This window comes from Schistocerca serialis, chromosome 4 (genome assembly GCF_023864345.2).
Source record: "Schistocerca serialis cubense isolate TAMUIC-IGC-003099 chromosome 4, iqSchSeri2.2, whole genome shotgun sequence".
Taxonomy (NCBI): domain Eukaryota; kingdom Metazoa; phylum Arthropoda; class Insecta; order Orthoptera; family Acrididae; genus Schistocerca; species Schistocerca serialis.
Genome location: NC_064641.1, coordinates 770,349,932 through 770,373,390, shown reverse-complemented (window position 1 = coordinate 770,373,390; position 23,459 = coordinate 770,349,932). Strand labels below are relative to the sequence as shown.

At 40.6% G+C, this 23,459-nt stretch overlaps 1 protein-coding gene across 1 annotated transcript in view; it reads left to right on the top strand.

The window, feature by feature from the left end:
* The window catches only part of LOC126473328 (protein Skeletor, isoforms B/C), a 67,000-nt gene that overhangs the window by 25,599 nt on the left and 17,942 nt on the right, over window positions 1-23,459 (top strand). Inside the window, exons 8-10 of the mRNA XM_050100314.1 lie at window positions 9,888-10,023; window positions 10,209-10,398; window positions 19,367-19,467. Coding sequence (XP_049956271.1) covers window positions 9,888-10,023; window positions 10,209-10,398; window positions 19,367-19,467 — 427 coding nt within the window. The remainder of the gene's footprint in view (window positions 1-9,887; window positions 10,024-10,208; window positions 10,399-19,366; window positions 19,468-23,459) is intronic.

Here is a 23,459-nt window from a genome sequence, read left to right as displayed (position 1 = left end):
TGTATTTAGCAAAAACCATCAATGACTAGTATAATCTGTCATTTAAAAGGTTGGTCATGTCTTTTGATCATTCTTGTTCTTTTGATAGCACTTTCATTTATTTAGATGAACAGAGGAGAAAATAATACAAAATATTAATTAAAATGAGCAACTCTTCTATTTAATTGGAATTTGCTTCTGAGTAATTGTTCTTGTTTATTATTATCCCATAGACAGTTCTAGAGAATTTCAAATATTATTGTGTTAGAAATCTTTCTGGTAACTGGTTTTCATCCAAGTGAAGTAAAAGTAGGTAGATTGTTCCATTAAGAAACTCAGGGCATATACACCACATACACAATGAAATAATATCTACAGAACAAGAAATTATTACTGCAAGGTGTGCTCTTTTTGGTGCTCTGTATAAGTGATTTTTCATCAAATACACTGATGAGCCAAAACATTATGACCACCTGCTTAAGAGCTTGTTTGTCTTTCTTTGGAGAGAAGTGCCTTACTGATTGTGTGTATCAGGAATCCGACAATTTGTTGGTAGGTTTGTAGAGATGTGTGGGATTAGATGTCTGTGCACAGGTCATATAATTCATGTAAATAATGAACTGCTGATTTGCTTACTCAATGATAGTGCCTGACAGCGACCCAGATGGGCTCTACAGGATTTACATCTGGCAAATTTGGTTACTGAAACATCAGCTTGAGTTCATTGTAATGCTCCTCGAACCACTGTAGGACGGTTCTGGCTCTTAGACACAGACAATTATACTGCTGAAAGATGACATAGTTGTCGAAGTAAACAACAAGTGTGATGTGTGGAGGTGATTCGCAGCTGTCAGTGCATCAGTCATTACTACCACAGGTCCCGTGCAAACACAGGACAATGTCTCCGATAGCATAATACTGCGTCCACCAACCTGCGTCTGGCGTGCTGCACGTTTTGAGCTACCATTCACCTCAGTGATAGTGTTTGTGGAGACGGCTATTGACATATTGTAGCAAAAATGTGATTCACCCAAAGAGCTGACATGTTTCCCTTGATCAATGGTCAAATCTCAATGGTCTCATGCCCACTGCAGTTGTAATTGCCGATGCCATTGGGTCAAGGTGTGAACACATAGGGTTCAGCAGTATAAAGAATTTAATATATGATAAACAATAAACTTCAAACAGAAACTGAAATCATATCTACTTGACGGCTTTTTCAGCTCCATAGAAGAATTTCTGAATGTGTAGCAGTGTGATGTGTGTGTGTTTCAGAGAGGGAGAGAGATATATTGAACATAGTTAAGTATAAATCATGGTATGCATTTGATGAGAAAATGTGCTGTTATAGCCCAGCACTAACTGGGGGAAGAATTTTGTGTAATTGCAAAGTTTTGTACAGTGGTAGAGTGGAGTGTCATCAGCAACATACTAAAAAGCCATGTGGACAGAATCTATGTGAGTGTGGGTCTGGGGGAGACAGGGGGTATATGTAAGGGTCACATTATTAGGTTTTTCTTGAATATCTTGAAAGCCACTGCATGTATCAAAGATGTTTCCCAGTACAAAATTAAACTGTATTACATTTAGTACAAAAATGTCTTATTCAATTATTCTCTAGGACTAGTAGTTTCATGTTGCATAGGATGGAAAAAATCACAGATTATTAAAAATAGTATTTTAATGGTATAAAATTGATGTTTATTGTTAAACAAAGTTGTCTAAGAAGAACAAATATTAAATGTGTTTACCACATTTAAGCGCAGTAGAACCATATTAAGGGATAATTGTTTTGTAGGGGTGAAACATTGTGGAAAGGTGGGGCACGAGGTTAGAAGCACAAGGGAAGATACAACACCAGATTTTTCACGCAGTTCCCTCCTTCATAGGTCTGCAAAATGAAGGGTGAGCAGGCGATTCCCCTTCAGCTTTATCACACTACGCCACAATAAGCAACTACAGGGTATTTCATATAGTTATACTGATACTTTTGCAGCTCACCTTATGAACCAGTGGTGACACAGTGTACAGACAATCCTGTTTTTTCCCCCATGAAGTGCATTAACACTACATGTAATACAGATATGAATTACTAATTATCCAAATACAGGAAAAGCATATATACAGAACCTATGTAAATTTCTGGACACTGTTCCCTAGTGCTGGAGGAAAATTGAGTCTTTGTCATCCTGCATGGCAGCTGTAGCATTTTTCTGGAAATGCGATATTCTCCACCGTGAGTGCTGCTTGCATTTCAGTTTACAGACAGACTAAGCCTCCCCAGCATTTGCTTTGCCCTTCTCTTACGTAAGTAGGCAAAATAATTTCACTGAGCTCGTACTTATACATGGGTTGTCACATAAGACATTACAACCCCTTTTGTGAACGGTTCCAGATATCAAATGACGTTTTCAGCAAATGATAGTACACTAGTGATACTAAAATTGGAAAGCAATGCGGCCAAAGTTGGCCATTTCTGTGTAAACATCACCAAGCAGACCTCTAATGCCATACAATGCTACACTAATAAGAAAAATCTAATTACCTATATGGCATACATAAAGGGTTAACTATGATTTTTGTGTATGGATCTACAGCATATGCTAGCTTCTGGTGCATCAGATGGGGCTTAGAAAAACAATCTATAATGTGTGTATGTATCCAGGTTTTTGTGGAAACAGCTATAGTTTCATCAGGCAGTTTTCCATTTAAACTGTCCAAGTTGCTGCTTACTTTTAAAAGCCAAAACGAAAATGTCGGTCATTCATGCTTACTGCTGATAGCCTTATTCACAGAAAATAAAACTAGTTTATTGGCTTTGTTAGATTTAAAATAATAATAATAGTAATCACTACTTAGTGTCTTCCAATCTGGGAGCTTCGTGACTAATAATAATAATAATAATAATAATAGTACCTTACCTCCCTTTGTTGGAGATGCCTGAATGCTTCTTAAAAGTAAAACACGTGCTAGTGAACAAATATGTCTATAGACACTATTCAAAATTTTAATTAGGTGGAATTCACTTTAAATAAACTAAGAAAATATTTTATTCAAAATAACTGATGACATGTCACCCTCAAAATAAATGCTTTTCTTAAGGAAATGTAGTTTTACACTTTACTCAAGCATATGCTCCAATTGTATACCATCGACTGCAAAGCATATTTGAAATCACTGTTCAGGACATAGATGAACAGATGAAAGTAAATTGGATGATATACTGTTGCATGCTATGACGATTCAATGGCGCATACTTCCTGGTGTAGGGGGGGAGAGACGCTTGATGGTAGACTGCATTTTTCAGTGCTCCCCATAGAAAGAAATCAAGAGAAGTCAGATCAGGGGACCTGTGAATGACAATTGTCTGATTGATCCCACATTCTTTGGCAATACATTTTATGCCATCAAGTGGACTAATAAGTACCATAGCCACAACAACTTCTTCGTGTGCTCTGTCAGTTGCAGTTTTCATTCTCATCCTCTGATGTTGAAGCTGCCTGTTCACACTAGTGATTTAATACACGAATCAAAAAAAGTTTTGCATCACCACGGTTCCAAGAGTTCTGGAACCTGTACAGAAAATTGGAATAGGGGTCAACATAAACATCATTTCCACCCTTTTTATTGCCCATGAAAACCACACATTGCATGTTGTACCACCATACAGGAGACCTTCAGAGGTGGTGGTCCAGATTACTGTACACACCAGTACCTCTAATACCCAGTAGCACGTCCTCTTGCATGATGTATGCCTGTATTTACCATGGCATACATTCCACAAGTTCATCAAGGCACTGTTGGTCCAGATTGTCCCCCTCCTCAACGGTGATTCGGCGTAGATACCTTAGAAGGGTTGGTTGGTCACGTCATCCATAAACAGCCCTTTTCAATCTATCTCAGGCGTGTTCAATAGGGTTCATGTCTGGAGAACATACTAGCCACTTAAGTTGAGGGATTTCATTATCTTGAAGGAAGTCATTCATAAGGTGTGCATGACGGGGGTGCAAATTGTCGTCCGTGAAGACAAATACCTTGCCAATATGTTTCCGATATGATTGCACTATTGGTCAGAGGATGGCATTCACGTGTTGTACAGCTGTACAGCGCCTTCCATGACCACAAGTGGCGTACGTCGGCCCCACATAATGCCACCCCAAAACATAAGAGAACCTCTACCTTGCTGCGCTTGCTGGACAAGGCATAAGGCAGTCAGCCTGACCAGGTTGCCTCCAGACACGTCTCCGATGATTGTCTGCTTGAAGAAATATGCGACACTCATCGGTGAAAATAACGTGATCCCAATCCAGAGCGATCCATTCTGCATGTTGTTGGGCCCATCTGTACCGCACTGCAAGGTGTCATGGTTGCAAAGACGGAGCTTGCCATGGACGTCAGGGGTGAAGTTGCGTATCATGCAGCCTATTGCGCACAGTTTGAGTTGTAACACAACGTCCTGTGGCTGCACGAAAAGCATTATTCAACATGGTGGTGTTGCTGTCAGAGTTCCTCTGAGCCATAATCCGTAGGTGGCGGTCATGTCATCGACAGTTCCTGTCTCTCTGTATCTCCTTCATGCCTGAACAATATCACTTTGGTTCACTCCGAGACACCTGGACACTTCCCTTGTTGAGAGCCCTTCCTGGCACAAAGTAACAATGCGAACGTGATCAAACTGGGGTATTGACAATCTAGGCATGGTTGAACTACAGACAACACGAGCCCTGTACCTCCTTCCTGGTGGAATGACTGGAACTGATCAGTTGTCGGACCCCCTCCATGTAATAGCCGCTGCTAATGCATGGTTGTTTACATCTTTGGGCAGGTTTAGTGACATCTCTGAACAGTCAAAGAAACTGTGTCTGTGGTACAATATCCACAATCAGTGTCTATCTTCAGGAGTTCTGGGAACTGGGATGGTGCAAAACTTTATTGATGTGTGTAATCTGGGCAGTTCCCTGGCACGGGATCGTGACGATCAGGGTAGACATCCCTATACCACTTTAGAGCTTCGACATCATTTCTTTGACATTTGCTGGATAAAAATAGTATGTATAACTTCTCATTGGTGTACACGTTTGCATGCAAAGGATGTTCAGGCAGAAACGACTTACTGATAGGTGACACAGTCCCTGCTAGTTTTGGATTGCAGACAAGTTAACAGTTGAAAGGCTTCATACAACAATGTAGCATGGCATGAGCATGTTTACAACACAATAGCCTGAACTCGCATTCGGGAGGACGACGGTTCAATCCCGCGTCCGGCCATCCTGATTTAGGTTTTCCGTGATTTCCCTAAATCACTCCAGGCAAATGCCGGGATGGTTCCTCTGAAAGGGCACGGCCGACTTCCTTCCCAATCCTTCCCTAATCTGATGAGACCGATGACCACGCTGTCTGGTCTCCTTCCCCAAACCAACCAACCAACCAACAACACAATAGCCAAGTCCAACTGACTTGCATTTCAATTTTAGAATATTTCTCAGATTGAAATTTCCTGGCAGATTAAAACTGTGTGCCTGACCGAGACTCAAACTCGGGGACTTTTTCCATCCGTGGGCAAGTGCTCTACCAACTTGGCTACAAAAGCACAACTCACACCCCGTCCTCACAGCTTTACTTTTGCCAAGTAAAGCTGTGAGGACAGGGCGTGAGTTGTGCTTGGGTAGCTCAGTTGGTAGAGCACTTGCCCGCAAAATTCAAAGGTCCCGAGTTTGAGTCTCGGTCCGGCACACAGTTTTAATCTGCTAGGAAGTTTCATATCAGCACACACTCCACTGCAGAGTGAAAATCTCATTCTGAATTTCTCAGATCAACTGGGCTACCCAAGCACAACTCGCATCCCGTCCTCACAGCTGTACTTTTGCCAAGTAAAGCTGTGAGGACAGGGTGTGAGTTGTGCTTGGATAGCTCAGTAGGTAGAGCATTTGCCCGCGAAATTCAGTGGTCCCGAATTTGAGTCTCGGTCCGGCACACAGTTTTAATCTGGTAGGAAGTTTCATATCAGCGCACACTCCGCTGCAGAGTGAAAATCTCATTCTGAATTTCTCAGATTGCATTTTAAGGAGTTTCAACCTCAGAATTAACAAGTATTATAATAATGAATTCATATTTTCAAGCACTTATGGATGACATTAAAAAAGTATATTTTTCCATTACAAAAAAATCATACTTGCTTCAATAACTTGATCAAGACAAGAGTTCAGACTTATTATCGCACACTAAAGTATGTACCATTAGCACAGTATCATTTGCTGAAAACCTTATTTCGATATCTGGAACCATTCACAAAGAAAAAGGGGTGTTACTTCTTACGTGACTCACACTGTATAGTGGAGTTATTTTAAGTGTATCAAGTGAGTACTTCTTTGCAGTTGTTAAGTGAGATTTTATTTAAAATATATTCCTATAAATAATGACAATATTATGAAAAGGATAGTTGCTACTCACCATATAGCAGAGATGCTGAATAGTCACAGACAGGCACAACAAAAAGACTGTCAGCAAGTAAGCTTTCGGCCAAAAAGGCCTTCATCAGAATTAGACAACACACACACACACACACACACAAACACACACACACACACACACAGGCAAACACAAAGCACACATACATGACCAGCTTTGGATGCCAAGGCCAGACTGCAAGCGGCAGTGCATGATGGGACAAGCAAACTGGGTGGTGGGGATAATGAGCAGGCGGGGAGTGGGAGCAGTAGCAGGGTAGGTGTGTGGGGTACAGTTAAGTGCTCCTTGTGGGAGTGTACAGGGAGGTGGTGGGGAGAGGATAGGGTAGCTACTTGCAGTTGGGAGGTTAGATGGACGGGGGGGGGGGGGGGGGGGGGGGGGGTCAGCGGGAAAGGAGAGAAGTAAAAAAACTGTGGGTGTATTGGTGGAATAAGGGGACTGTGTAGAGTTGGAATGGGAACAGGGCAGGGGATAGGTGGGCAAAGGAAAAGACTATCAAAGGTTGAGGCCACGAGGGTTACAGGAACGTAGGGTATATTGCAGGGTGAGTTCCCATCTGTGCATTTCAGAAAAGCTGGTGTTGGTGGGAAGGATCCAGATGGCACATGCTGTGAAGCAGTCATTGAAGTGAAGAATGTTGTGTTGGGCAGTGTGCTCAGCAACTGGGTGGTGAAGCTGTTTCTTGGCTACAGTTTGTCAGTGGTCAGTCATGTGAACAGACAGCTTGTTGGTTGTCATACCAATGTAGAATGAAGCACAGTGGTTCCAGCTTAGCTTGTAGATCACATGACTTGTTTTACAGGTTGCCCTGCCTTTGATGGGATAGGTGATGCTCGTGACCAGACTGGAGTAGGTGGTGGTGGGATATATGTGGGATGGGTCTCACATCTAGGTCTATTACAGGGATGTGAGCCATGAGGTAAGCGGTTGGGAGCAGGGCTTGTGTGGGGAAGGACAACGATATTGTTTAGGTTCAGTAGGTGGGCGAGTAGCACTGTGGGAGGGGTCGGAAGGATACTGAGTAGGACATTCCTCATGTCACGGCACGGCGACAGGTAGTTGAAACCTTGGTGCAGAATGTGATTCAGTTGCTCCAGTGCTGGGTGGTATGAAGTAACAAGGGGAATGCTCCTCTGTGGCCAGACAGTGATACTTTGGGAGGTGTTGGGTCACAAGAACTTGTACCTCATGCTACCAACTCCCCCCCACTCCTTTTCCTCCCTACTACAGTTCACACCTAACAACTTCACTTAATCTAGTCACATTTGCCATCCCTCTTTCTCACACTTACCCACCCAGACAACTGCAACCCACGTTACAATCTTTTATTTATTTTGTCTTTGATCTCATTGTGTTTTCACGTCAGTGTCAGTTGGTTTTTGTGTATGACTACCAGCCTACTCCCTCAGATTTCATCTGGTTTCCTCCTACCTCATCCGTTTCATCCTTTTTATAATTTTTCTGATGTGTTTTGGTGCATTTTTGCCAATTTTTTGGATGTATTTCTATGTTGTTTAGATATTTTTATGAATTTTGTCCTCCACCATGGATCCTTGCTCCTTCCATCTGCATCAATACAGAAAAGCTTCACCTACATCAGTTCAGAAAAGTTTCCTTATCCTTAGCCAGAACCCATCCCACATACTGTTCCTGCATTATTGCTTGGCTCATGGAATCCCCGCAAATGATCTTACCATCAAATTACCCATATCTGGCTGCAACTCTTCCTTCCACAGTGACATCCATCTGTTCAGATTCCATGAGTCCTCAACCCTCACCGACAGAGTCCTGCCAAATCCTATGCATCAGGCCCAAACCTCCTTGCAATATCTCCTCCCCATTCGTAAAATTCTCCTCCTATGTAATCCCAACTTCCTGAATCTCATGTCACACATTGAAACTCTAGCCCTAGAGGTATTAGAGGAGCATGCATAATGCCACCTCAAAAGATTCTCCACTCTGTTCACTTTTTACTCCCATCTTGGACTACCACTATCCACCACCTCTAAAACATCCCCAAATCTCCTCGTACCTGACAAACCCTGTCTCACAGACCTACTACATTTATCCCATCCTCTAAAACTTCCTCCAACCACCACACAGAATCCAGAATCCAAACAGACCCAAAACACGGTCACGAACATTTCCTCCAAAAGCCTTAGCCCCACAGAAGTATCAGTCCTTTCCAAAGGCCTCACTTTTTGCCCCACTCCCAAAGTCAGTCCAGCAGAACCTGTTAGTTGTGGTGTTATGTTGTCAGTACTGTTTGCAAACACTCACAGCAGAACAATGCGTATAACTGTATGTCACTCCATGAAGAGCTATGTGTCACTGTGGTTACATATCTAGTAAACAAGCAAGTATTTTCTAATTTGCTTTGGTGGCATGGTATTTATTAACTACTGTTACTTAGCCATTGAGGCAGTGTTTGTTTATTTGTAGAGACAACTAGAAGCATGCCAAAACACAAAGAATACTCAGTTGATGCAAGACAAGCTGTTCTGCATTCTTTGCAGAAGGGAAAGTCATAGACTAGCGTCGCTAGGGAGTGTGGCATAATATAGTAGCTAATAAGTGTGTGGAGTCGACAGCAAAAAGAGAAAGGAATAGTAGCCAATAAGTCAGGGTTAGGTGGCCCTAAAAAAAGAACAGTGGAGGAGGATCAAAATGATTTGCATGCAGTTTGCTGCTGATCCAAGAAAATAGACTAGGCAAATTAGGGATGATGTGTCTATTTTCTTGTCATTCCTTAGATGACCTTTTTTATGTAGCCTAAAATCTTTGAATAGAAAATTATACTATTTGTAGTGACTGGATCAAACTATGTATTTATACAGTTTTTGCAGTTAAATGAATGGTATTATTTAAGATGTTCATGTCGTAAACAAGACCAATCAGTCTTCTCAGTATGCTGTTCACGGGATTACTTCGTGACATACTTTTATTTACTACTACACTAAGGAATTTGGCACTGTTTTCAGTGTTCAGTTTTTTGTCCATATAGCTTATTTTAAGTACTCATTGCATAGTTGTTGCATTGTTGTAAATTTTACATATCTGATTCATAAGTAAGTTCCTTAATGTTTTAACTGTTGTATAACAACGAAAATTATCAATTTTTGACAATATAACGTAACTGAGTGGATAAAAAAATCTACTCACCAAGCGGCGGCAGAACACACACATAAAAAAGAGCTTGCATAAGTAAAATGTTTTGTTATGTGTGTGTTCTCCAGCCCCCGCTTGGTGAGTAGATTTTTTGTCCATCCAATTAAATTATAACTACCATAAGAGTAAGATAAGAATTTTTCCCTTCATCATGCAAACTTATTCAGCATAGTTTTTGTTATTCATCATGTCTGATGTGGTAAATAAATCCATTTGTTTTTTAATCTTGGTTGCACATATTCTACATTTATATATATTAAATTTAATTACAGTGCACTAAAGTACTCGGCCAGTACAAAGGTGTTTGTAAAGATGGACTTCTTGGTGGAACTGATGATAATCAACTCCATACAGCAGTGAGGGAAAATGGCATTAATATAATAACATATAGGAGATCATTAAAATCAGGTGTGTTCACAGTGTACCATTTGTGGTATTACCACAAGGAACTGTTGTTACAGTAACTGTCTGTTGTTATTATTCTGTAGTGCCATGATAAAATCTTACTTCATGTTATGATTCAAATGCATTCTTTTCTCTGATTATGAATTTAGATTACCTTTATTCTAAAAAAAAATGTGTGTCATGAACAGCTGACGCAGGAGATAAGGAATTTCCTTTGGAAGGCACATCATACCTAGTGTGGGCCATTGGAAGATTGGATAAAAACAAGGAACCTATGTTTCATGATCTCTATCCCAAAGGAGATATTAAAGTGGAACTCAACCGCAAGGAGAAGGAGAGTAATTGTTTTGCTTTCACAAGAACTCACGAAAACTTTAGGTAAGTGTCACAATGAGAATCACCGAAACAGGATTGTTTTAGTGTGTTGTATGCTGCCACAGTGACAAAACCATGTTACATGTGGACTTCACACGAGATACTTGTGCCTGTACCTATTATGGATTCCAAAACTCTAATTAGGAACTCCAGCATATGTTGCTTTCCCCGCATAGATGTGGAGAATATATCATACTGTACACAAGGGCTGTTCCAGAAGTACCTGGCCTAATGAAGAAAACAAAGAAATTCTGGGAAAAAACATCTTTAGATACACTGATGAGCCCAAACCTTATGACCGTCTCTTCAATAGCTTGTTTGTCCATCTTTGGAATGAAATACACTATTGATTCTGCGTAACAGGGATCCAACAGTCTGCTGGTAGGTTTGTGGAGATATGTGGCATTAGGTGCCTATGCACAGATCATGTAATTCGTGCAAATAACGGGCCACCGATTTGCATAAGCAGTGATAACGACCCGGGTGGGTTCCATAGGATTTACACCTGGTGAGTATAGTTGCCGAGACACCAATGTGAGTTCACTATAATGCTCCTCAAGCCATTGTAACCTGGTTCTGTTCTGAAGACATGGATAATAATACTACCAAAAAATGACATCACCATCAGGCAAAACATCATGCATGTCATTTGTAGCTGTCAGCATGGCTTTGATTACTACCACAGGACCCATGCAAGTGCAGGAAAATGCCACCCATACCACAATACTGCTCCCACCAGCCTGTGTCCATGGCGGGCTGCACATTTTGAGCCACCATTCACCTGAGTGATGGGGTTTATGGAGACTACCATAGGCCTAGTGTAGCGAAAGCATGATTCACCCGAAGAGTCAACATGTTTCCATTGAGCAATAGTCCAATTACGATGGTCCCATGCCCACTGCAATCGTAATTGACAGTGTCAACATTTGAACACGTAGGGGTCCTCTGCTGCAGAGCACCAATTTCAATGATATACAGTGAACGGTGTGCTTTGAAACACTTGTGTGTGTAGCAGCATTGTGCTCTTTCAGCAGAGATCTCACAGATCACCGTCTATTCAACTTTACAGAGCAGACAAGCTGTCCACATTCTTTGAAGAGATGTGGACATCTAATCATTTAGTACCTAGTGGTAGTTTCACTGTCCTTCTACCTCCTTCTATAGAAGCTCACAACAGTAGCACATGAACATTCGACCAGATTTGTCATTTTCAAGATACTTGTTCACAGGCCCTGCATAATAATGATTTCCCCTTGTCAAAGTCACTTATATCAATGGATTTCTCCATTTTTAGCCCATATCTTTGCTAGGGTGATCCGCCTTATGTGTTTGCTCTGCTTACATACTTTTGTTACCATGTCACATGCCTGCAACGCCACCAGGTGGCATCCAGGATTACGGTGAGCAGTGGTCATAATGTTTTGGCTGATCAGTGTATAGTCACCTTTCAATTCAGTACACTTTTCCCAGTAATGTTCAATAGTTCAGTACCTCGTTAATAGTGGGAACCTCTGACAAAAATAGACATCAACTGCAGACTTCACATCTTCATTTTGGCAAATCTTTGACCACCATGCCGTTTCTTCGAGTCTAGAAACAGAAAATAGTCAAAGGATGGTAAATGTAGTGAATAGGTTGTATGAAGAAAGGATCTGAACTTTTAACTCATTGATTTCGGCCAAGTTGATAAAGGATGTGTGAAGTGGTGCATTGTTGTGATGAAACAAAACTTTCTTTTTAACCAAATATGGCCTTGTTGTTTGACCTAACCATTCAATACATTCACATAATCCCCACCATTGTTCGCATTTCATTTTTGAAGATAATGAAAATTATATCATGTGTACTGCAAAAAACTGACACCATGACCTTGCCTACAGATGTGAGTCTTTGTTTTCTTTGAAGCTGATACTCCCCTTTTAGTCCACAGTTTTGATTATTGCTATGTCTCAGGTGTGAAGTGATGAACCCATGTTCCATCCGTGGTTATGAATTGAAGCAAGAAACTCAGCTTCATTGCAGCAAAAAATTGCCCAACTTCCTCACGATGCTGTTTTTGTTCCATTGGGAATAAACACAGCACCCATATTGCATGCAGCTTCTCATGTCCAGATTTTCAATCAGTATGCAGTGTACAGCATTTTGAAATGCCTGTGGTGTCTGCTAGCTCACCTACTTTCAGCTGGTGGTCATCCAGTACCATTTTGTGGGTGTTCTTCGCAATTTATGACTTGGTCACCTCATTTGGTCAACCATTGCGATGTTTGCCCTAGCAGCTCACATGGCCTCACGTAAGCCCTGCCATCCAATATTTTACTGTTGTTAATTGAGGAGCAGACACCACCAGAGTGGAATCTAGCTCAGCTTTAATATTAATTGGACTAAAATCTGTCAAACAAAAGTATTCTACCACATAATGATGACCACTTTAATTAATGGTTATAAATTCGCTGAAAGCATTCACTGTTGATCGTTACCACACAAATTCCAAACAGAGTAACATTGTCAAATTCAAACTAGATCTTTATAAGGTTGATACTTTCTACCATAGTCATTTGTTTGCAACAACAATCAACATCTATACCTCGTGTTAGTACTTCCAGGACAGCCCTTGTACATAACAGCTTTTACTTTAATGAAGCTTGACAAACCTCAAGGATGTGAAATTTACTAATTGCTAAATTATGAAATAAAGTGTTTATTTCAAAATAAAACAACAGGCTACACACAAAAATGACTTCCCCTCAAGATAGGATGAATGTTTTTTGTATACTTAAATGAGCTTCAGGTATACAATTTACCAATATTGCTTAACTTGTGTCTAAGCAGGCCTTCATGAGATACTTGCTGTCTCTGTTCAGGCATCTTCTAGTTAAATTGTTCAGTATTTCAGTGATGCTCTACTATGAGTCAAAGAAACCTGTGACCAGTCACGCAGCCTTTCTTTGTATATGGTTCAGTGTCTCCTGTTAGTTCTATTTAATGTGCATCTCACAAACTTGAGCAAGATTTTAGGATGGGTTGCATGAGATTTTTGTAAGCAATCTCTTTTGCAGAGTGCATTTTCATAGCATCGTACAGTAAATGAAAGTCTGTCATCTGCTTGATCTACCATTGACCCAAATGATCATTCCACTTCATGTCCCCACTAACTGTTACACCTAGGTATTTGCATGATTTGATAAGTGCATAATTTTCAGTTTTGAATATTTAAAGCAGGTTGTCAGTCTTTGGACCACTTTTAAATTTATCAAGTTCTGATTGTATATGTGTGCATTTTTTTCCTGTAGTATTCAAGTATAGTCAACTGTATCATTCTGCTAATAGTCTGAGGCTATCGTTGATAGTCTGAGACAATTGTTAATAATGTGTGATAGGTTGTTAATGTACAGTACATTATGAATAGTAAGAATCATAACACACTTCCCTGGAGCGCGCCTAAAGTTACTTTTACATCTGTTGATGATTCTCCACCCAAGGTAACTTGTTGCATGCTACTACGAAATACTCAGTCCTGTCACAAATTTTGTTTGATACCCAATATGATCACACTTTTCATTAATAACCAATGATGTGCTACTGAATCCAATAGTTTCTGGAAGTTGAGGATTACTGTGTTCACCCATCTGCCTTGATCACAATATATTATAAGAAACCTCGAGTTGAGTTCTGCATGACTGATGTTTACAGAATCGATACTAGATGGCTGCAGTTGAGGTAATTCTGTTTGAAATAACTTGTTATGGTTGAACTCAGAATATCCTAAGATTCTACAACAGATGGATGATTGTTTTGCGTATCACATCTGTTAGCTGTCTCGTACATGGATGTGATCTGTCCTTTCATTCAAGTATTGGGCACAGTTTTTTTGTTCAAGGCATCTACAGTATATTGTAGCTAGAAGAAGGTCTAACTTGCCCTCAAATTTTATATAGAATCTGATAGGAAATCCTTCAGGACTTGGAGCCTTGTTCAGTTTTAGTAATTTGGACTGTTTCTCAACACGTCTCACACTAGTATTACTATAACACAACTTTTCAGGGCTACAAGAATTAAACTAATGCAGTTCCATTGGGTCATCCTATGTAAATAAATGTTTGAAAATGGAGTTCAGCATTACTACTTTTGCTTTGCTACATTCATTTTCCATTCCTGTTCCAGCCATGAGTGGCTGGACTCTAACTTTGATGGCACTGACAGCCTTTAGACATGACCAGAATTCTTCAGGTTTTATGGGAGGTCTTTTGACAATTTTCTGCTGCAGTAGTAATTGAAGGCTTCACTCATTGTCCTTTTGGCAGCCAAATGTGATTCATTTAGCATCTCTCTGTCTGTAGCCCTATGGCTTGTTTTTGCACATGTTTTGCAGTAGTCACCATTTCTTTAGGACTTTTTGTGCAAAGACTGTACACCATGCAGGGATCCTCCCTTTATGACCTGTTTTCTTTGTGCATAATCTATACAATGCTTGCTATTATTGAGCCACTGCATCTCAGCATTCTAGAGCCCAGAGCCAAATGTTTCATGTTCTTCCTTGAGATATGATACCTCTGTCTTTTTATCCAGTTTACTTACCATCTTTGTACATACGTGAATGGTGTGCTGTTGTAATAGCTGCTACAGAGCACTCATGGTCACTGGTACAAGTTTCAGTGTGGACATTGTCAATGAAGTCGGGGTTATTTGTTGCCATTATAACGAGCTTCTCGTTCAGGCCTTGAAGACCCAATGGATGTACCATCCCCAGCCTTGCAGAATCATGTGGATGAGGTATGGAGGGTCATGTGGTTAGCACACCACTTTCCCAGCCATTTTTCTGGCTTTCCAGACCATGGAGTTACTACTTCTTATTCAAGTAGCTCCTCATTTGGCATCACCAGGCTGAGTGCACTTTGTACCAGTCATTCCACCAAGGAAAAAGTCCTTGTCAGTACCAGGAATCGAATCCAGGTCTTCTGCTTTGCAGCATGTCTATGCTGAGCACTAAGCTACGGAGACATACATTTGGAGTTATGTCTAATATATTTCCATTATGAGTAGGAGTGGGCAATTAATACTGTTTTGCATTTTTTTTAACTTCTGCTCCTTGCAAATATCAATAAAGTTTATAAGATCTGACACAGTCAAGAATGTGGCACACTGATCTTAAATTTCAATGTAACCTTCATTTGTCTAGATCACGAGTTTATAAGATGGAATGACTGGTTTCAGTTGTGCTAGCATTAATCTTCATATCGTAAAATACATGCACAGTGTAACTATAATGTAATTGACAAAGTAGGGAAAAGATAGATTGCTGCTTACCATAAACATGTGACATTAAGTTGCAGACAGGCACAATTAAAAGACACTTGCACATTAGCTACGGCTACAGCCTTCATCCGTATATGTTACAGGGCAGATAAAAAAATCTACTCACCAAGTGGTGAGAGGAACCCCTCTTCCATCCCCTTCAACTCCTCTCTCAGAAGAAGGAGCCACTGACTGCGAAAGCTTGCAGATTTTGATATTTCTATATGTGTGTTTCCTGCCACTGCATGAATAGATTCTTTTTCAATTCAATTACAATATATTTTCAGATATTGATTATTTTCATTGATATACAAAGTGTAACATGTCACATGTTGTACAATCAAGTACTTTTAATGACCCAGTACTTGACAATATATGTGATGGGATACACTTTGTAATGATATTTTATAATCTGAAGGTGATTGATAGCACAATTGAAACTGGTCATATCATTTTACAAACTCTTGATCTAGACAAGTAAAGGTTACAATACCAGTTAAGTGTTGGGGGATTAAAGTCTCCTTCAGTAATGACAGAATGATTGGGGAACATAAGTACTAGTGATCTGAGGTTTTCTTTAAAGTTTTCGGCTACATTTGGGAGTGAGTGTAGTGGTAGACAGAAGGCCTCAGTTAAAAGCTTTTGCCAATCCTTGATACTAACTCTTTCCCAAATGACTATGCATGCAGTGTATGTTTTCTGTCTCAGTGCATTTGAGTTGCTTGTCCACTTCAGTGAATACCCACCTCCATTTCACATTAGCCTTTGATTACCCCAAAAACTCTCAGCTGTCATTCTTGTGTTTTAATCAGCTGTCTGTGCCTGTCATCATGTTAGCTCTACTCTTTTTCAAGTGCTTCAAACAGTGGTTGTGAATGCTTCAGCAGTAGATATCTAGGATTTTAATGCTGCCACAAATAGAGGGGCCAGTGACCTTGCCACAGTGGTAATACTGGTTCCCATCAGATCACCAAAGTTAAGCGTTGTCAGACTTGGCTAGCACCTGGCTGGGTGACCATCTGGGTCTGTCGAGGACTGTTGGCAAGTGGGGTGCACTCAGTTCTTGTGAGATCAATTGAAGGGCTACTTGACTGAGAAGTAGAGGCTCTGGTCATGAGAACTGACAACAGTCGGGAGAGCAGTGTGCTGACCACACGCGCTTCCATATCTGCAGCCAGTGATGCCTGTTGGCTGAGGTCGACACGACAGTCGGTACTGTTGGCCCTTCTGAGGCCTGTTTGGACAGAGGTACATATGGAGGGGGCTGGGAGTGGTGGGCATTTCTGTGGGTGTTACTCCAACACTTCAGAGCGATCTAGAGTAATCATTATTAACTGGTTCAAATATAGGTTCTTGTGTTTTGAAAAAACCTTTGTGTGTGTGCGCACCACATACTCTTAGCTATCTGTGTGGCACCCTCTGAAATGTAATACTCCCCTGACCATTTTAAGGCATCCTACAGTTTGCAAACTGATGGCACTAGACTAGGAACTCACAGCTTAACTTGTCACAGAACCTTTATAATCTTTGATTCAGGAGTTCTATTTGACTTACAACCAGAGGAGCCATGATCAGATCTGAGGATAATGCTGCAGATTGTGTGTTTCATTGAAATCTGTGAGCAAGGCTGGTCTTCTCAACCTTCTCTGTCATTCACTGGAATGATCAAAGTATGACCTTGGAGCCCATGCAACAGGCATTGTTTGTTCCAGTGTTTGCCACAATCTGCACGTGATCACACCCTTTTCCTTCAAAGACCATCAGCACGGTGTCTTCAACTGGTTGATTGGGGGTCCCCAGGTACAAACACCGAGTGCCCCAGATGATTCTTATTATTTCTTTTTGCCATTTTCCTGAGTACCATTATACATTGTACATTCCGACTACCGACGGTTAAAAGACTCACAACCTTCTGCACTTGCTACCTTATGTCACAAGACACAACAGGCTTCCCAGTGAGTAAAATATGTTGCACTGGCTCAGTTTAGTGTCTGTAGGAGACAACACTTCAACTTTTGCTAAGTGGGGTGGGGGATGTGATCCCCATCACCCATGTACAGAACCACCAGGCCTGTCACTGTCATGCCAATCAAAACCAAGTTGACAAGTAGTTACAGGTCCTGTATTTACTGAAGAATAGACAGTATTTACAGGAGAGGATAATACTCGAGGTATCTTTGATATCTGTAGTATATAACGTAGTAGTTCGGCTAACATACTCATTCACAGTAGATTCCAATTTCTCAGCAGCAGTCAGTATGATTTCCAGCTGTTACAAACAGCAAGTAACTCATTTCATTCCTGAGAGAAGTGTTCACTGTGGAGCTGCATTGTCTCGGGAACAATTGTTTGTCTGAACAGAGAATAAATGTCTTTAAATTGGCCTCAGTGGTTCTCTTTTGATTTCAGGATCTGTTTTGCTATAAGAATAACAAGTTCCTTTTAAAAAATAAAATTTTAACATCCAAGAAAATGGCTTATTTTATAACAACAGAGAAACTTGGTGTAAAATGTATTGATTCTCTAAAGCTACCTGGAACTCTATTTTGAATTTGTGTTTTCTCACTAAAACAAAACCACATAAAAAACTTTAAAATAGCAGAAACTTACAACAAACACACACAGTATGCACTTCTGATAGAAGTGGAAATTAACTGGAAGATGATAGGCATGATATGACAGTTGTAATATATACAGAGCACAATATTGCATATAGCTGTTGACTATGTAACAGCTATTTTAATGTCACAGTCATAATTTTTGAACACCTCTTTTGAAGAAGAAACTGGTCAAGGAGAAAAATATATGGAAATAGTTTACCAATCATATATCTACACTGCAATTAAGGGGTAACTATTTGCTGAACATGATACTCCTACCAAAATTTGTAGAATACACAACTGTACCTCACTGCCAATGATTTGCTGTGAAATACATTATGCGTGACACTCGTAAGCTTCTGAAAATTCTCAAAAATCACATTTGTATACACTGGAATTATAGGGAATGACTGAATGAAGATACTACTGTCAAAATTTGTAGGAAGATTAAGTGTAGTTTACAGTTGATAATTGGTATGTGTTAGGTCTTGAGCATTACTTGAAACATACCAAAATTTTCAAATATGTGTAACATATCACAGTACATAAAGCTTTTGATAGAATCAGTGAAGGGTAACGGGGAAGAAGGCTAATGGGGAAATGATGCGAACACCATGTTTAGTTTGTATGTAAGAAGTTATAATCTAGGATCTTGATGCAAATTTCTCTAACATTCATGGTCTTACTTGTATATAGATATATAAAAATGTATAAATACATGTACAAAATGCATGAATTTTGCACTCCACAATTTAGTGACACCTTCTGCACTTGCTTGTCAAAGATGAACATTGCTGTGTTTGTATATCCAATTCAAAACAGTGAAAACTGTAGAGCAGTATCACAACATGCCTTTTGCTTGTGGTAGTTAACAATGCAATGAGTTCAGCTCAGTTGATGCAGTGTCTGATAAACAATGAATTTAATGTGTGGCATGATATGTTACTTCTACTGCAAGTGCAATTTTGTATTATAGAAGTCACAGAACTAGTTGAAGATGAATTTCGTGTTGTGCCTTAATTTAACTCACAATAGCCTTTGACACTTCATTAATGACTTTACTTTCTTAATTGTTCCAGGGAACCCTGGGAGAAGGCACAGATATTTGATAGATCCATCAGGACATTCAGGGCAATTTTAGGACCAGCAGGGGGTAAAAGAGGTTATCAAGGAATTACTGGTAAGTGTACTGTTGTAATTTTTTATTAGTTTGTAGGTATAGCTTTCTCATATTTAAAACTGTTATTTCATGTGTTGGTAAATATTGATTTATATATAAAAACAAAGATGAGGTGACTTACCGAAAAAAAGCGCTGGCAGGTCGATAGACACACAAACAAACACAAACATACACACAAAATTCAAGCTTTTGCAACAAACTGTTGCCTCATCAGGAAAGAGGGAAGGGGAGGGGAAGACGAAAGGAAGTGGGTTTTAAGGGAGAGGGTAAGGAGTCATTCCAATCCCGGGAGCGGAAAGACTTACCTTAGGGGGAAAAAAAGGAAAGGTATACACTCGCACACACGCACATATCCATCCACACATACAGACACAAGCAGACATATTTAAAGACAAAGAGTTTGGGCAGAGATTTCAGTCGAGGCAGAAGTGTAGAGGCAAAGAAGTTGTTGAAAGACAGGTGAGGTATGAGTGGCGGCAACTTGAAAATTTCAACAACTTCTTTGCCTCTACACTTCTGCCTCGACTGACATCTCTGCCCAAACTCTTTGTCTTTAAATATGTCTGCTTGTGTCTGTATGTGTGGATGGATATGTGCGTGTGTGCGAGTGTATACCTTTCCTTTTTTTCCCCCTAAGGTAAGTCTTTCCGCTCCCGGGATTGGAATGACTCCTTACCCTCTCCCTTAAAACCCACTTCCTTTCGTCTTCCCCTCCCCTTCCCTCTTTCCTGATGAGGCAACAGTTTGTTGCGAAAGCTTGAATTTTGTGTGTATGTTTGTGTGTCTATCGACCTGCTAGCGCTTTCGTTCGGTAAGTCACCTCATCTTTGTTTTTATATATAATTTTTCCCACGTGGAATGTTTCCTTCTATTATATAAATATTGATTTAGCTATATACATGATATTAGACACATAATAAATGTTCCACAATGGGATAGACAAAAAACCTACACACCAAGCAGCGGCAGGAGAAAATAAATACAAAGATACTAAAATGTGTAAGCTTTCAGAGACAGGGGTTCCTCCTTCTGGCTGAACAGGTGAAGGGGAGGGAAGAGGAGTGAAGGAGGAGGACTGGTGAGGTTTAGGAAATGGAGAGAGTTCGGGAAAGTCGCCCAGAGCCCTGGCTCAGGGGCGACTCACCGTATGGGATGAGAATGAAACACTGATTGTTGAGGACAACACCAGATGAGATTTTAAAACCGGAGAGCTTAAAAGTGGAAGGTGGGGTAATACACAAAATATAGATTACTGACAGAACGTCATGTACGAGTTAATAAGAGTAGAAAGCCAAGTGCATTATAGTGGCAGGGGTGGGGAGACAGGTCAGATAATAAAAGATATATAAGACTAAAAGGGAGTGAAGAAAGGAACAGGGGACAGATCCCGCCTGTGGAGTTCTGAGAAACTGATGTCTGGGGGAAGAATCTAGATGCCATGTGTGGTAAAACATGCACTGAGGCAGGACATTCTCTGCAACAGGATGTTGTGTGTTGCCAATATACACCCTGTGCCTATGTCCACTCATCCTAAATGATAACTTTGTGGTGGTCATGCCAATGTAAAAGGCTGAACAGTGTTCACATAACAGCTGGTACACAACATGTGTCATTACACAGGTGGCTCTCCCTTTTATAGTATATGTTTTGCCAGTTCCAGGGCTGGTATGAGTGTTGGTAGGAGGGTGCATAGGGCCAGTCTTATAGTGGGGTCAATCACAGGTGTACAAGTCATACATTAGGGAAAAGGATGCAGTAGGTACGTAGGGTGTGACAAGTATATTATGAAGATTAGGGAGCTGATGAAAAGCCATTCTAAGTGTAGTGGGCAAAATGTTGGACAGAATGGACCCCATTCCAGGGAGTGGTTTTAGTAAGTTGTAGTCAAATGTTAAAGCCATGCTGATAGTTTTCTTTGACTTTGAAAGATTAGTTCATCATGAATTCATGCCAGAGGGACAAATTCTTAATTGATGGTACCATTGGGACATGTTGTGATGCCTACGAGAAAATGTGGGAAGGAAATGGCTTGAAATGTGGTGAGACAATTCACAGCTCTTGCATCGTGATAACACACCCGCACATTCATCCCTGTTGGTGCATGACTATTGCACAAAACATGAAATCACTGTGCTGTTTCTTCCTCCATACTCACCAGACCTGGCCCCTGCGGACTTTTTTTTTTTTTCCTTCAAAGTTGAAAACCCCATTGAAAAGGATGAAGATTTGTGATGATAGATGAGATAAAAGAAAATTTGCAGACGACACTTCGGTGATCCAGCAAGAGATGTACCAAGACTACTTCCGGAAGTGGAATTGTCATTGGGAGCGGTGTATCAATTGTGGAGGAGAGTATATCGAAGGAGATCATGCACAGTAAGTAAAAGGTAAGCATAGAAAAGTTTTGTGGACGAAGTTCTGGAATTTTTTGAATGGACCTGGTACAAAATTGATTAAGGTGAGCAGGAAGAGTGTCATAGGATTGAAATCAGGTGGGCACCAAATGAGGAAATGTCCAGTAGCAAACAGACCATGCACATTGGAGATGTTGGTACACAGGGCTGTGGCTTCGATGGTGGCAAGCAGTATGTATGGAGGTGTGGGGAACACAAATTCCAGACAACAGACAATCTAGGAAATGGTTGGTGTTTTTAATACAGGACAGTCTGCGTACTATAGATCGCAGGTGTTGATCAATTAAAGGAGGTATACATTTGGTGGGTGCTTTGAAGCCAGCAACTGATGACTCCATCATTATCCTCCCAGTGGACAAGGGATCCTTGTCATGAATGTATTAATCAGTTACTTCCACAAGGCTATGACTTCCTAGAATCATACCCTGAAATGAGGTCCATTCTGTTTGAAATTTTGCCCACCACACCTAGAATAGCTTTTTTGTTGCCAATTCAATCTCTGCAATGTCCTTTTCAGACCCTATGCTCCTTTTGCACACATTTCTCTACTCTGTGTCTCCTATACCTTTGACTTACCTCATTGAAACACCTGCCCTATGGGTCCTTCTACCGACACCTATATTGATGAGCCAAAACATTATGACCACCTGGTTAATAGCTTTTCTGCCCATCTTTGGAATGAAATACATCACTGATTCTGCATATCAAGGATCTAGCAGTTTTCTGGTAGGTTTGCGGAGGTATGTGACATTAGAGGTCTATGCACAGGTCATGTAATTCACATAAATAACAGACCGCTGATTTGCTTATGTGATGATGGTGCCCAATAATGACCCAGATGGGTTCCATAGGATTTACCTCAAGTGAAGTTGGTCACCAAGATATCAATGTGAGTTCACTATAATGCTCCTCAAACCACTGTAGCTTGGTTTTGGCTCTGAGACAAGGACAATTATACTACTGAAAGAAGACATTGCCGTCAGTGAAGGCATCAAGTATGAAGGGATGCAGGTGGTTCACAGCTGTCAGCATGTCTTCAATTATTACCACAGGTCCCATGGAAGTACAGGAGAATGTCTCCCATACCACAGTAATGCTCCCACCAGACTGTCTCTGTGGCGAGCTGCATGTTTTGAACCACTGTTCACCTTGATGATGGTGTTTGTGATGACCATCAACCTAGTGTAGCCAAAAATGCAATTGACTTGAAGATCCAAAATATTTCCTTTGATCGATGGTAGAATCCTGATGGTCTCATGCCCACAGCAATTGTAATTGATGATGTCATTGGGTCAACATGTGAACACGTATGGGTGGTCTGCAGTGGAGTTGCATGTTCAACAGTGCACAATGATTAGTGTGATCCAAAGCACTTGCGCTCTTTAAGCAGAAATGCCACAGATCACCATCTATCCTACTTTTCAGGACAGATAAGCCTCCAAACCCTATGTTCTATGATGAGTCATGGACATCCAACCATTTAGCATCTGACGGTATTTTCACTGTCTTTCTACCTCTTTTGGTTGAGTTCACTTCAGTAGCACGTTAACATTCAACCAGCTTCGCTGTTTTCAAGAT